At 41.6% G+C, this 14,586-nt stretch overlaps 1 protein-coding gene across 8 annotated transcripts in view; it reads right to left on the reverse strand.

Moving 5' to 3' along the window:
* Nucleotides 1-553: 553 nt before the first annotated feature.
* ntrk3b (neurotrophic tyrosine kinase, receptor, type 3b) overlaps nt 554-14,586 on the reverse strand; it is a 126,233-nt gene continuing 112,200 nt past the window's right edge. For all 8 annotated transcript variants that reach the window (XM_078084879.1, XM_078084881.1, XM_078084880.1 and 5 more), the window contains 2 exons: nt 6,915-7,073; nt 554-3,330 (listed from right to left, as the gene is read on the reverse strand). In XM_078084879.1, coding sequence (XP_077941005.1) covers nt 3,145-3,330; nt 6,915-7,073 — 345 coding nt within the window. In that variant the 3' untranslated portion in view covers nt 554-3,144. The remainder of the gene's footprint in view (nt 3,331-6,914; nt 7,074-14,586) is intronic.

Below are 14,586 nucleotides of genomic sequence, written 5' to 3' on the forward strand. Positions count from 1 at the left end.
GTTGTAATATATGCCGACCCATGCAGCAAATGCAAGTGCATTTAGACCAAACAGCATGACTCTAAACTAAAATGAAAAGTACAGATTCTTGAACTAGGCGTGTCAAACTAATTTCAGTTCATGAGCAGTGAAACATTGCATTAAAACAACACTGTTTGGGAAATATGTCTGAATAAAGCTGCTTCAAGGAAGTTGAGGCTAAAACCACTTGAACTCATCGTTAATAATCATTTTGTTTTCCTAATGGAGACCTGATCCTTAATGACCGATGTTGTATTTGCATTCTCGAAGGTATTCTGAGCACTGCATTCTAATATCTTCTAATAAAGTTCGGACCCCCGCCCCGTGATTGGTGCTGTGGACAAACCGGTCCACCTCCAGAACCACAGCTGTCCCCTAAAGACACGTTTCAGAAGCGGAGGAACTGCAGGTCAGCGCAGAATACTCAATGAAAACGTGCCGTTAAGCTTCCTCAGAGATTTAGATGAACACAAGATTTTGTCAAATCGACACATCTTTATAAGACAGGACAAAATGGAAAAGGAGATCGTCTGATTGTTTGAAGACATTTTCTTAAGAGAGTCACAATAATACAAAGATCTATCATGGAATACCAGTATTTTATATACTGCAGTTGTTATACCACATTTTTATATTCTGTAACATGTGTACATATGCCAACTTTGCTTCAAAAAGTGTTCAGTTAGTTCATCGAAGAAAACAAGAAACAAAAAATCTTTTCAAACAATATTCAACTCACCATGAAAGGATTACAACACCCTGCAAATGCTTACGGCCAGTGTCATGATGTCTTTAAGCGTTTATCTTTACCACAAGGGAATACACAAAAACTCAAAGCTTTGGGTAACTCGTTGGATTTGATGCTGCCTTTCATATAAAATACTTGAATAGTAACTGAATATTCATTAATGATTTACATAGTCCCGAGGGGAAGAGAGACAAATAGTGATTACGTGAGAATTCATGTCGGGGTAACGAGGAAGTGATGTGAAGAGTTCCACTCCAAAATGTTGTACATTCAGATACAACATAAAATAAAATCGTTGCCTGAGTTTAATCATTCAGAAATCGACAGAATCCACTCTGTAACAATGAACTCCTTTCGAGCACTTGATTATGAACAAATCATAAGAAGCCATTTAATTTAAATTTTTTTTAGTTTTTTTTTCTCTTTTTTTTGCCTTCAAGCTTTTCGGGGATTGTGTTTCCACATTTTGGAAAAAAAACTCTTCAGAATTTCAGTTTGTTAAATACCGTAATAATCAAAAATATGGAAGGCGAAATACCACACAGTCAGCTGATCCACTTCAGTGATTATTACTGAACACGAGTGTCAACCTGCTTCACTCGTTCCTCCCTGTTTGTATCGGGGGAGTTTTTTTTTTTTTTTAATCAAAGCGACAGACGCGTGCGGAGCCTCATCATTGCTAAACATGCAGAGGCCTCGAGTGCGAAGGAAGAGGAGAGACGCTGCGGGTCATGTACAGTGCATGAGAACAAATCAGAACAGAACAATTAATCGGTTTGTTGTTGTGCTAAATGGAACGCGTGAGGGGGGTGGGGGGCACGTTTCTTTTCTCAGGCCCCGTGAAGCGACCGCTTGATCACTTTGGGAGCTTAAATGTTTGGAATGGACGGTTTTATTTTTGGGGACGTGTTCTATACATTTAGGTGGGAGGATCAATGCAACTCTTGAGTCTGTACAGTAAATACGAGGCTGCAGCTCACAGCCGGTCAGCTGGGCTGACGGTGTAACGTTAGCTTCAGAGGTGCCGCGAGGTGGAATTATTTCCCCTTTCGATAGAGCGCGGCTATTTCCCTGTTTCTACTCTGAATGCTAAGTGTCTGACAGATAGCAGAGGCTTTTCTATCTCCTCAAATTACTCTCAGCTGAAAAGGGAATAAGCGCATTTCCCCAAATCCTATTCCTTTGCGTTATGGATTTTCTTAGGTCGTGTATGTTTAGCAAAAAAACCCATTTGTTTTCTTTTGAGTGGAAAAGCAGTTTCACACCAAAATGTTCACAAAAGTTTCTCAAAGCGCATGTAGGTGTTGGAGGGGTCAGGGATAGATATCACGCAGCAACGCATTATTCATGGCGCGAATAAGCAAATGAACTGGAAAGTGAACGTGAGGCTCGATCACCGTTTTGTGGAAAAGTGTCGTGTTGACGGCGTCTCCCGTTCTCCACAAGCTCAGTGATCCGGTGCCGGCTGACTTCTCGCACCGTATTCACCGCTTTTCACCTTCACCACAAAAGAGAACTTACCAGCACAGGAACAAGTCAAACCTCCTCTTGATTAGGATGAAAACAAACACCATAGCTTTTTACTCAAGCCACCCAGGTCACAGTCAGAAAAGGAACCGAAATAACAACCCCAAAAAATAAGTTAACATAATTTTGACACATAGAATTTACAATATATACATTTCTTTTTTTTTAAATTAAAATAGATTTGTTGGTTGTCTGATTGGGTAGGTCCGCACGCATCTTTAATTTCAATCTTCCAGTGTTATCCTGCCGAAGCGGAGTTCCCGTTAAAAGCTCAGTGCCGGCCAATCAGAGCGCAAGTAAGGCTACAATTGTCAAGTCCCTGCCAATAGTTTGTCGGTGACGTCTCCAGACAGGGCCGAGCCATTCGCATCACAAACGGTAGACCCCTTCAGCATCTTGACAAAAAGAAATAAATATAAAATATATGTAATATTTCTATATATATCTCAATAAAACCAAACCCAGGATAGATTTTAATTCTGATGAGTTCTCTCAATGATATAATCAAACTCTGGTCATTTTCCTGTTGCCAGTCCACTGTACTTCCCTTTTTGTCTCCATTTTTGTGTATTTTTGCCATTTTGAGGAAAAAAAAAATGTCTTCTTCAAACCTGTACATCTTATACGCAAGTAAACAAAATGTAAAAGTGCGTGTTTTTTTTTTTTTTTTTTTGAATACATTATATCCACTATATCCAAAAGTGTTGCAGGCACTTAAGTCCTTCCCAAACATTGTAGGTGTTTTTCGACAGTGGAGTAGGTTGGTTTGGTTATTCCTGGATTAGCGTTGGTCCGTCTGTCAGTATGTCTCTGTCGTTTCGCTTTGACTGGCGATGAACGGACCACTGCTAGCCCAGGATGTCCAGGTAGACCGGCGTGGCTTTCCCCATGGCAAACAGGACCTTCTGAATGTCCTTAATGTTCAGTCGTTGCTGCGGTTCCCTCTGCCAGCAGCCCAGCATGATGTCGTACACCTCTTTAGGACAAATCCGTGGCCTGTCCAGAACGCGACCCTGGGTTATGCACTCAATAACCTGCAGAGGAGAAGGGGCAGTGGAGTGAGACAGAGGCTTTTCACAGGCTGATTGCTTTGCTTTGGCCGTAATGAGAAAAAGGTGACACTGAGCAGGCTGTCCTTTGAGGTTTGAACTAATGAAACTGAGATGAAAGAAATAAACAGCCCGCTTTGACTCCTAAGTTTGTCTAATATTGAAGAGGAAAGAGGTCTGTGCCACAGGACAAAAACAGTAATGCCCAATGTCTGGGAGGAAGAATGCTTGAGGTGTTGCTGAAAGAGCTGTTGATGACTTGTTTGTTGGACTTGGGCTGTCGCGACATGGTTTTTGGTGCAAATTCCCGGCTAGTAGGCCGGGGGTGCTTTCACACGTTACCGTGGCGATCCCGCCACAACGAGCAGAGGTCTGTTTGCCCGCTAAGAACGCTTCCAGTTTGCTTTGTAGGTAATTTTATGACAGTAAATATGTGATTTCAGCATGATTTCAAGAGCTCATGTACTAATTTAATCATCTGCTAATGTGTCTAAGACGATGTATATACCTTATTCGTGCAAAAGCACTGCTTGCGTATTACTCTGTATACTTTCACTAGGTCAATGAAAAAGCATGTGACAGTAATCCCACAGTACTGAGATTTATTTCTTGGTGAGCCGCTTCCGAAACCAAAGAGCTTAAATATACAAATCAGAAGCGTTTAAGTACTGCTCTTCTGTAAGTCATGGGATGTCCCCGAAAAAGTCCTGATGATGTAGGATGGCAACAAAATCTGTCTCATCAAGGAGTTACGTGTCAGTCTTCGTCACTTAGTGTTCATCACTTCTTGTTTACTCCACTTGGTGCCATTAAGAAAAGCAATGCACACAGGAGCCGCTGCAGAACCGCACAGCGGCAATGTTCCCCTCGACCCAAACCTAATGAGCTGAGCTTCAGGTTGGAAAGCAGCGTAACGTGGATGGGGGTCTATTTGTGGGACTGAGGCTGCACAGGAAAACTGCACGAGCATTTTACGGAAAAACACATGCAAATGATTTACTCGGGTCAAAAATTTTGTTTTTCTCAGTGTTTGAGGCTCCATCCATCCATCTATCTTCAAACCACTTATCCTTCATACAGGGTCACGGGGAAGAGGGGGGGAAGGGGAGCTAACATTGGGCAAGAGACGGGGTACACCCTGGACTGGTTGTCTAAGTCTAATTTGCACTTACATGATGAGGATTTGAGTGTTTTACTGAAGATCACCAACAACGTACTTATCTCATCTGTATATCGTTCTCTCTTTTTTCTGTTTTGCTTGTACATTTATTTATCTTATCCATTTATAGTGTTCTCTTTTTTATTTTTTGCTTGTATATTTGTATATTATATTATTGTATTTTTTATTGTTTACTCTATGTGTCGTAATACTGCACCAATCACCAGAACAAATTCCTGTTGCCTCTGTTAACTGAGGTAAAACACTGCTTTCCCTCCATTGATACGTTCTTTTTCTGGTCTCCTCTCATCACATCGCCTGATGCTTCAAGAGAGCACCAATTCCTGCAAAAACACAATGGCGCTTCTTTGCAGGAATTCCCACAACCCAAAAATGACAAACCAGGCAACAGCAGCCGGCCTGACATATTGTTAAAAATGTATTCCTGGTGTTACCAACAATGCAACTCGACTGCTGATCGATTGGTTGGGAGTTCAAGTGCGCAATGGTACAACATAGTATTCAACCATTTAACGTACCTGTTAGCAGCATATCAACGTATAGATTCACAGAAACCATGCGTGAAATGTAGGAAATTTAATAAAGTAGTAACATGTTTTAGGTATTGCATCTATTGTAAATGTTACTTCCATAAATTCTTTCTGACTGCTTTTATTTCAGGTTATTTTGGAAATCAAGAGTCCTGTACACCCACAACGTGTGTTGGTGCAATTAGTTGGATTGCATCTTGTTACTAGCTATGCAGTCGTAGTGCACTTGCCACCGGCTGTGAACCAACTGAAGGGTGGGCTAAATTAATGAACACACCCACAGCTCTTAAGAACACATGTTGAGGAGAATGAGGGGAATATGACCACGTTATGAGTGCTTTGGAATTAGGAGTGTTAAAATGTGTGAGATCAGAATAGGATTTCAGTCTAAAACGTTTGAAGGAACATTTTAACAGCAGCGTTGGGGTTTTTGGCCGTGCATTGTATTGCAGTCACATGTACTGGTATGAGCATGCTAACACTAATATAGGATAGAAGTTGTTTTCCTTGATGACCCTATTTTCCACTGTAGGAGAGGTTAACTGCTACATGCTATCTGTTTGGAGGGTGAGGGCAGGCATTGCTGCCTTAATAAGAAGCAGATGACAGTGCTTTTTGTAGCAGAAAGTTGAAATAAGATAACATTTTTTCAACGATCGAACCAGTGATTATTCAGCTGGTGATGAATGCAGCGCAATTCCAGTCCCACAAAAGCAACTCCGAGGAACAGATAAGAGGGGCCAGGGTTCTGGGTCACTACTGAAATGAAAACGTTGACCATCCTTGACCCTTTAGTTGCGGAGGAAAATCAAGAAAATGCTTACGTATATGGTCCCTTATTTCTAAAGTAACTTCAGAGTTGTTAACAGTAAAGATGATGATGATGTTTTGTTTTTTAAATCTCTAAACCAAACATGTATTGTGCTTTTAATGCACATCATTTGGAAACATCGTAATCTCCTAAACAATTTAACATAAACTTTTGTGTGTTTCAACAATCTTTCGCTCCATGCTGTTTTTTTTCCGAATAAAAAAGCAAAGGAAAGTGTGGAGCCAGTGAGCCGAGTTGGGAATGAGGGATCTTTGAAGTTCCCACCGTACCCATTATCATTCATCATCGTCACTGATACTCATTCCTAATTGTTGCTGTAATGTATCATATAATGGATCAATCTGAATAACTGAATAATAAGTAAAATATCCCATTCTAACTCTACCTGAAGACCAAATTTCAATACAGAAAAAGCTTGTGGATTTTCTGAATACAGGGCTCGCCTCATTAGCTCATCACAAAGCTTCGGCAGTATAGTTTAATCAGCTGAGTGTTTCAGACGATCCCTAAAATATTTCAGCCCAAGATACTCAGAAAAGAAGAACATATTGATGTTTCAATTGAAATACGTGTAAGTGCATTGCATGCTAGTTTATTCTTTTAGGTAAAGTTCATTTTCTCAGTTTGGTCACTTTACAAGATGAATCCTAATTAAATTGTATTGATTCAAAGCACAGCCTCCAATGAATAACCAAACTAATCATGGTTGTTATGTAATGCCGCATCTTGTCTGATGGGAAAGCTGCATCAATTTATCACCTCATTGGGTTTGGGCTGTAGTCTCAGAGAGAGAGAAAAGAAACAAGACCCAGAATGGAAGCATTTAAATCTGCTATTTTGATTCCTACCTAGAAAACAATTTACAATTTTGGGGTGATTTGAAATGCTGGAGAGGACAAACATTCAACACGAGATAAGATGGAGCTCTAACTTTGAATGCTGGTTCAATCTGCGTATGACAGTCTGTGGTATATATGCATTTATATATATATACCACATAATATTTAATGCGCCACGCTCTTTGTACCTCGTTGTTACCCAGCTGAAACCAAGGCTGCTTCCCATAGGTGAAGATCTCCCACAAGATGACTCCGAAGCTCCATACGTCGCTTTCCGTGGAGAACTTCCTGTACATGATGCTCTCCGGGGGCATCCAGCGAATCGGTAGCATGGTATGTCCTCCAACCTGAGGAGAGGAGAACACAAAGAAAGGAGATCTTTATTGCACGTGAAATGTTGTGGCTAAAAAAAACAGATTAGAAAATTCAATCATCAACACGACTCCCAGGCGGCGGGGATTAACCGTCCTTGCATGTGGCTGATACGACGGGTTTAACATCTCATGAACGTCTGCTGTGCACCTGGACGTAGACACTGATGCAATAAGGGAAAACGTCCGCATGTGTTGGATTGCAAGATTCTTTAGGTTATGATATTGAACCTTTGTTCTTCGGGAAAAATAACAATCCGCCTAGAAGCGTGCATGTGCAAATCAGTTTAAAACAGAAAACTGCTGAATGCAGTCTTGTATAGGTCCTCGTTGAGGAGCTGCTAATGTAAATGTGAGTGTTTGAACTGTAATGCAGTCATGTGTAGGTGTCAGCTGAGATAGTGGAGATATCAGCCGTGAGCTCCTTAAAGTCTTTAAACCCGCAAAACCCGAAGCAGAGTCTCCCGCGCTGTAAGTCCAATGTGGCTGGGTATTAATCGATTAGACAATCATCCATTAATCATCCTCGCTCTCAGCTTCCATTAGCAGGCATTCTTTTAAAATCTATTTCCCATTCATGTCGGTGACTGTGCTTTAATGAGCTGGACAAGACTGATGTGGCAATGAGAGGAAAGTATTGCAGGCTTCAGGATGCTCGGACAGTATTAATTACAGAGATGATTGTGGAGCTCGGGAGTGAAGGTACCTTATTGATGGATAGCGTTATTAACATACTGATCTGAGCTACGGAGACGTGTGCAAAAGTGTACAACAGGATATCTGTAGTCTACCAACACTCAAACATTCAACATGATGCTCGCAAAAAAAACCTCAATGCAAGTTCCAGCTGTTCATTTTCTTTTTCTTTTTTTTTACTGTGCAACTACATGACTCATGCCTCAATGAAAATGTGAAAAGTCCAACTTTGTTTACTGAGGAACAACACCGACAACAACTAGAAAGTGGATCCTTATGTAATTTTGTAAATTTTTCATTTTGTCAAAGTGATTTGACAAAACATTAAACAGGTGAAACAGAGCAACCTGCTGTAGGATTGAAGGATCCTACTTGATCAGGAAAACAAGTTTCACAAATAATCTCTTGATGCAACGGTAGTAAAGAACTGACAGGATCACATAAAATGTATCATCCTATTACATCCTCCCCTGTTTACTTTTTCTACATCCATCCGTGCATTTGCTGATCCATCTATGCCACAATCCCTTCATGCAGCCATCTTTCCTGCTCAGCTCAATTTGTGTGATTAAGGACAACAAAGGGAATCAGAAACACAAGGAGCTCTGAAATCATCATTAGGACAACATCTTACTGTATTCACCCCCACATGGTTCCTCCGCTCTGTACCTCTGGGTTACAACACAATCACATTCATGTAATCATACACCCTTCTCCCAGCGCCATTTACCAGCTCCAACATCTGTGTGCCTTCAGCTGTGAGCGTTGTGTGACATTTGCAAAATGAAAAAAGAATCGACTCAAGGCGTACTAATTACCTCCTGGTTCCGTAGCTCGCTCATCGCACATTTCCTTTGAAAGTCAAACACAATCTCTGCGTGTCGGCTCGACGCAGCAGATGAATCGTCGGGATGTTTTAAAGAAACAGAAGATTTGTCATTCTGCCAAACGGCTGCTCCATCCCGAGCGTTTATAGAGAACGTCCTCTGGTTTGTACACTTCATCAAATTTAGTTGCTGAGTGCGAGGCCTGCTTGTTTGCCTCTTCTCGTCCTCCATAGAGGTCCTACGACCTCCTCCCGTCCATCAGCGGGTTCCAAAAGGCACAACGTTTATGTTCCCAGTGAGTATTAGCTAGTTCAAAAGTAGTGATGGCAAAACTCCAAATCTGAGGATAATGGTTAACAAAAGCCAATAGTAGCAAAAGAAAGTAACCTGCAGCATAGCTTCAAAATATAACATTTTAAGAGGCCGAACAATAGAAACAGCAATTTAAAATGACAAAAGATAGTGAACCTATGAAAAAAGGGGCTCATAAATACTTAACAAGGCTTTCATATTGTCAATGTCCTTTCAATACTGGAGCTACATTTGGTCCTTTATGGTCCTAGAAAGTTTGTGCCATTATTGGCCCTCGGAGCTCCTTAGCGTGACCTTGTTTTGTGTGTTGCCCAAAACTATGATTGTAGAGTATCATATGACAAGAGTGTGGGTCTCCCTTACATTTACCACAAATGAAGATTCATACACATGGCCCGGAGGTCACCGTGACCGCTAGTGAGCGCTTTCTGCAACAACACCGAAATGCCCACAAGGACTCAAAAGCACACTCCATTAACCTTCAGGAGGTCCAACTTATATTCTTGTATCACTGAAGAACTGTCTATCTAAACAGTTTAGTAAACACCTCACCTCAGTCAGCCTTTAACTCTTTTCTCTATTTTTTTAAAGGATTTCAGGTCTGTTGTGATGGCAAAATATGGTTGTGTTGAATCCTTTTTTTCTGAACGTTTTCTGTCCAGAGAGGGTGTTGTAAGCAGAAACCTATTTTTCAACCGCATTTTATTCACATTAAAACATTGACACACATGTATGCCTCAGAGCCACCCAGCACAACTTTGTACTAATCCCACAGGAGTTAAGAGCTGCGCTCCGCTGCGTCTCAGTCCATCTCAGGCTGGTAATGTTCGTAGAGAAGACCTCCTTTTCCCTGAATCCTATGAAGAATTCTGCCTCACTGTAACTGGAATGTCCAAGACAGAATCCTTCTTTACCTCCTCATTTTTAGAACTCCTTCCAGCCAGCCGAACTATGATCCACTACCAGCCTGCAAGGCAATCAAAGCTCTTCTATTCGTTTTCCAAAAACATACGAGTGAGACTTCCTTTTATCTACATCTTAAACAAACAGTATTTATTGACAGTCCTGGAATGACTTGTGACACCAAGGAGGTTTTGCAGCACTCTTTCCCCTCATTCACCCTTGATCTTATATACTGGGGTTCCACTGCAAACTAATGAACATTGACTTATACTCCACCTGGTCTCATTAGACCTGAATTGCTTTTGTTTTGAACACAACATTATGCCAATAATGATGCCGAGACCGGTCGCCCCCGTTGTGTTTAAACCTCGGGGCGAACCTAGCCGTGTGGGCTGGAATTAAGGCGCAGGAGTCGGTGAGGGTCTGTATACCATTCTGTCCCCCTGTGGAGCTTTATAAAGATTAAACAAAATTAATTAAGTTCCTGTTAGTCTAAATGACTTATCTGAGGTCCACCCAGCCTATTGCACGCAAGGCTAAACCTCATCAGATGCATACTAATGATTCGACCGCTGCTGCCGTGGCGAGGGGCATTAAAACTGGCCGGCTCTCTGTTCCCAAATGACTGCACGCTATCACCTTGGGTTTTTGTCACGAGGCCATGGCAATTAGCCTGGAACATGGGGGAAAAGAAGAAAAAAACCCGGCTGAACACATAATAAAAATAAAATAATTGCCCCGGTAATTATCCTCATCTTTCTCAGTCAATGTCACATCTTGAAGCTGGCAATGCTCTGTGGGGAGTGAGGAACGAGCCTTTTTCGTTGCTGTCTAAACTGGATTAGTGCTCTGCCTGTCCCACCGTGGCAGGGGAGTGATTGGATTAACGGCGCGGAGAGCACAGCAGCATGGCAAGGGGATAGATTACTGGCCCAGTTTGGCTCTTGGCTGGGCGCCCCGCGGCCTGCAGGGAGCCCTGGGAGGCCCCAGACATTTTAAAGGGCCCGATAACTATCTAGACACACTCTTTCCCTTTGCTCTAACCCCACTGCTATCTGCGCTCTCCCAGCTCAAACAGCGGCAAACACAAGTTCTCCTTTAGAGGCTGGGTTTCTACCTGCTGTGCCGCTGCCAAGTGCAGATAAAGTGGTATCTAGTCTGGCCGGAGTGTGCCAGTGGGTGGTGAAAGTTTCTGAAGGTTTTCGAAAAAAAACGTACACACACGCACAAACAAATTACACCAATTGCAAACCTGCGATTTCTCATTAACAATTATAGTGTGTAGCTCTCAAAACTCACCTGTGCAATACAATGTTTGGACACACACATATATATATATATATATATATCTTTAGGGTTGCTGCTGACTGAAACTGCTGTGCAGATATGCGATAGAAATTCTGAGCAGAACAACCCTTTTGTTCTGTTTAATTGTATAAAAGTATGTGGATATGAGCCCCCTCCGCATGATTTTAATTTGTTGACAAACGAATAGCAAGACAAAAGGTCCCAATTTACACATGGCTACACAAACAGTTGCTGCTTTCAGACCAGCTATGGTGTTTACACGCAGCGCCCATGTTGTGTAGGTAGCGAGTAGACTGCATGCTTCTCCAATTTGCTAAATCTGCCTTTAAATAAGCAGGAACCTGTCTAATAAAGTGAATGGGAGCCTTATTTAGAGCCCTGAAGTGGAGTCGTACACGTCCTTAGTCCACTTGCGCCATGCTAGCAGCTACAGGAAAATGTAGACTACTTAGGCATAGTAACGTTTCAGCTGAATGCTAAAAGCACTAACATGCAAGAATTGTTTCAAATGAAATTTGTTAGGATAGAACAAACAACATGTAGAGTTTTAATTAAGTAGATTTACCTGTGCTGATAAGCTGGTTTTGCTTGTTTTAAACAGAAGCTGTTTACCCCTGCTTCCAGTCTTTATGCTAAGCTAACTAGCTAGCGGCAGGAGCTTCATATTTCCCGAGAGGGGCATCAACCTCCTCATCGAAGTCTGGTCAAGAAAGTTAATAAGCATATTTCCAAAGTTTTGAACTATCTCTAAAGAATTCAGGAATACAAGAAATGGAGTATTTCTTGTGGCCTCAAAAGCCAGACTTCCTCCTTCACTCTTTAAACTGTAGGTGCCAATGAGCTGGTGACCATGTGAGGAAGGAATCCTCGGCAAAGAGGGAAGAAAAGGGCCCTTGGGGGGAGGCAGAAGAGTTTTTTTTTATCCCTTCGTGAAGCAGTAATAAATGCGGCCTGTGTACTCATTAGCACCAAGCCGCGTACCGTTTTGAGGAGCCTGCGCTTGATAAATAAAGCAGGAGAGGAGCGTCTGTTTGATCCTTGGAACAGAAGAAACCTGGGGACCATTTTTCCTTAAAGCAAAGCAGTGCAGGTAAGCGGAAGCTTCCTGGCAGAGTCACAAAGAACACAAAAGTCCTTGGAACTGAGTCATTGGATTATAACATCGTTACAGTGTTTGATTAGTCTGGATCTAAAATGCAGATTGTGGCTTCCAAACTATTTTTGCGTCCACGCCAAGTGTTTTTATTGTAATTGCTGTTCTTCCTTCAGCTACACTGGCTGGACACACGCTTGTGTTTCTCAACACCATCCTCCTTTACATTCGGACAATGCTGCACTTGTATTTCTGCATTTCTCTCCTTATCTGGAAGAGCAGCTTCCAGAAAGCCGAACAGAGAAAGCTTTTGTGGAACTTCTTTTTCATGCTTCAACAGAAATGACAAAAATGAGTTTATAAAATCCGACAGCGTTATTGAACTCTGGATTCAACACATAACCAATGAATGTTGTACAAATGATACTGGGTATAATAGGAAAAATTATGGGAATTAGCGGTCAAGTGCCATCACATTCACTACAGTGCATTCCAGTATCTCCGCTCTGTATTAATGAAGACATGAACTAGAAGAACGTCTGATAATGTATCTAATAATAATGAGATGGGAGAAGACATTCGGGTTAACCCTGTGTCGGCTGCTCTCCATTTGTCCCTTAGATGATGTTCCCGGTAAAAAAAACTGAATTTGACTCCTCCGCCTTCATGCATTTGAGCCTTTTGAGCGTTCACTGTCATTTACGATCCTAGAAATGCATAATTCAGTGCCTCGCGCGTTGAACTCAGGAAAACAATAGCTGATTTATCGTGAGTCAGTGGTACAAACCATCCATACGGAAGCAGGCGGCACTGCCTTCGGGCTGTGCAGGTTCTGCAGTTGTTTCTTGAAACAACACAGAAGCACATTCAGGGCAGGAGGATATGACATATGGATGTGATTTAGGACAATATTCAACTCTTTCCCCACGTTGTCCCCTCTGCTGCAAGGAGTCCTGTGGGTCCCAGTGGACAACAAGCGTCATGTGACGAGTGCGCCGATGGGGGGGATTGTTTTCTTGGCAGCGCGCTGCTATTTATAATCACTGATCACAAGGAGAGTGTCCAATAGTGTGAGGAGCTCCTTATCTCTGGGTGCTGTCAATATTCCTCTTTGTAGGCGGGAAGCGATGCTATCACGATGCACCAAACAGCAGCTCTGCAAAAGGCCCGCCACACACACACACACACACACACACACACACACACACACTGAAACTAGTTTTTCTTTTTTTAATACTGACCAATCAAGTATTTCTCACTGCAGTGTGTGTGTGTGTGTGTGTGTGTGTGTGTGTGTGTGTGTGTGTACTGGATCGGTATAACATTCAATGAATGATTCCACCTTATAACACTTAAAAAAATGAACTAAAAAATTGACTGTTTTCAATGGAGGAAACCAACATTTGACCTTAAAAACAAAAATAGACTTTGGATTCTTCTTTAAAGTCTGGGATTGATTCATTTGTAGGTGTGTGCTGTTTTACGCCACATATACCTGATATTACCTTAATAATCCACTGGATATTTCACAGACACGTGATCTAAGAGTAAATAAACATACAGGAATATATTAAATGACCGAGATGTTAATTCTTTATCTGTTGAAACCTGCAGCTACTCTTTTTTTTACCTTCTTTTAAACTGACACTATTAGTATAATTGTTAAGACAACGACACTGCTGATTTATTTAATCTCCAAATGCAGTAGTAGATATCAATCTGTCCGCTAAATCAGCCGTGACTTAGTCTTAGACAATAAATGAACTATTGTTGGGGCTAAAACGAGGAGGAGCGCAGGGAATCTGCAATCATCTTGAGAAAGGGAAAGGACTCGGAACGGACTCTTCAATTGCCCCAAAGTGCAATTGACAGCTTTGGGTGGGCTAAGAAAAGATAAATAAACAAAATAAAATATATCTGTTTGGGGGACTTTTTTCTTTTTGTTGCTGAAAAATACTGAGCATTGCCAAAGTAAACTACACGCAATGGAAAATACTTTATTAAATGCAATTAGATGCACATGTAAGGACAAGGAAATGCCAAAATACCCCAAGAAAATGTAAATATAAAAACTTCCTTATGTGGGACGGTAGTCAGCATGTTCCACAGATTTCAAAGAGAAAATGAATGTTGAGGAGTAGAGAACATCAATGCAGTATCGCTGTAAATGTAAATGCTACAATGATGAGCAGGGTTCAGCCTCACGCAGCAACTATATCTGTTTCTGATTTTGATCATTTTTATATTTCAGAAGTGTGACTGGAAAATGGATATCCACTGAGCTCTGAGACGCAATGGTAGTGTTTGGTATTCTGTAATTAAAATAGAGATTTTGATGTTGTTTGGTCAC

Source organism: Gasterosteus aculeatus, chromosome 12 (genome assembly GCF_964276395.1).
Source record: "Gasterosteus aculeatus chromosome 12, fGasAcu3.hap1.1, whole genome shotgun sequence".
In the NCBI taxonomy this organism is placed as follows: Eukaryota; Metazoa; Chordata; class Actinopteri; order Perciformes; family Gasterosteidae; genus Gasterosteus; species Gasterosteus aculeatus.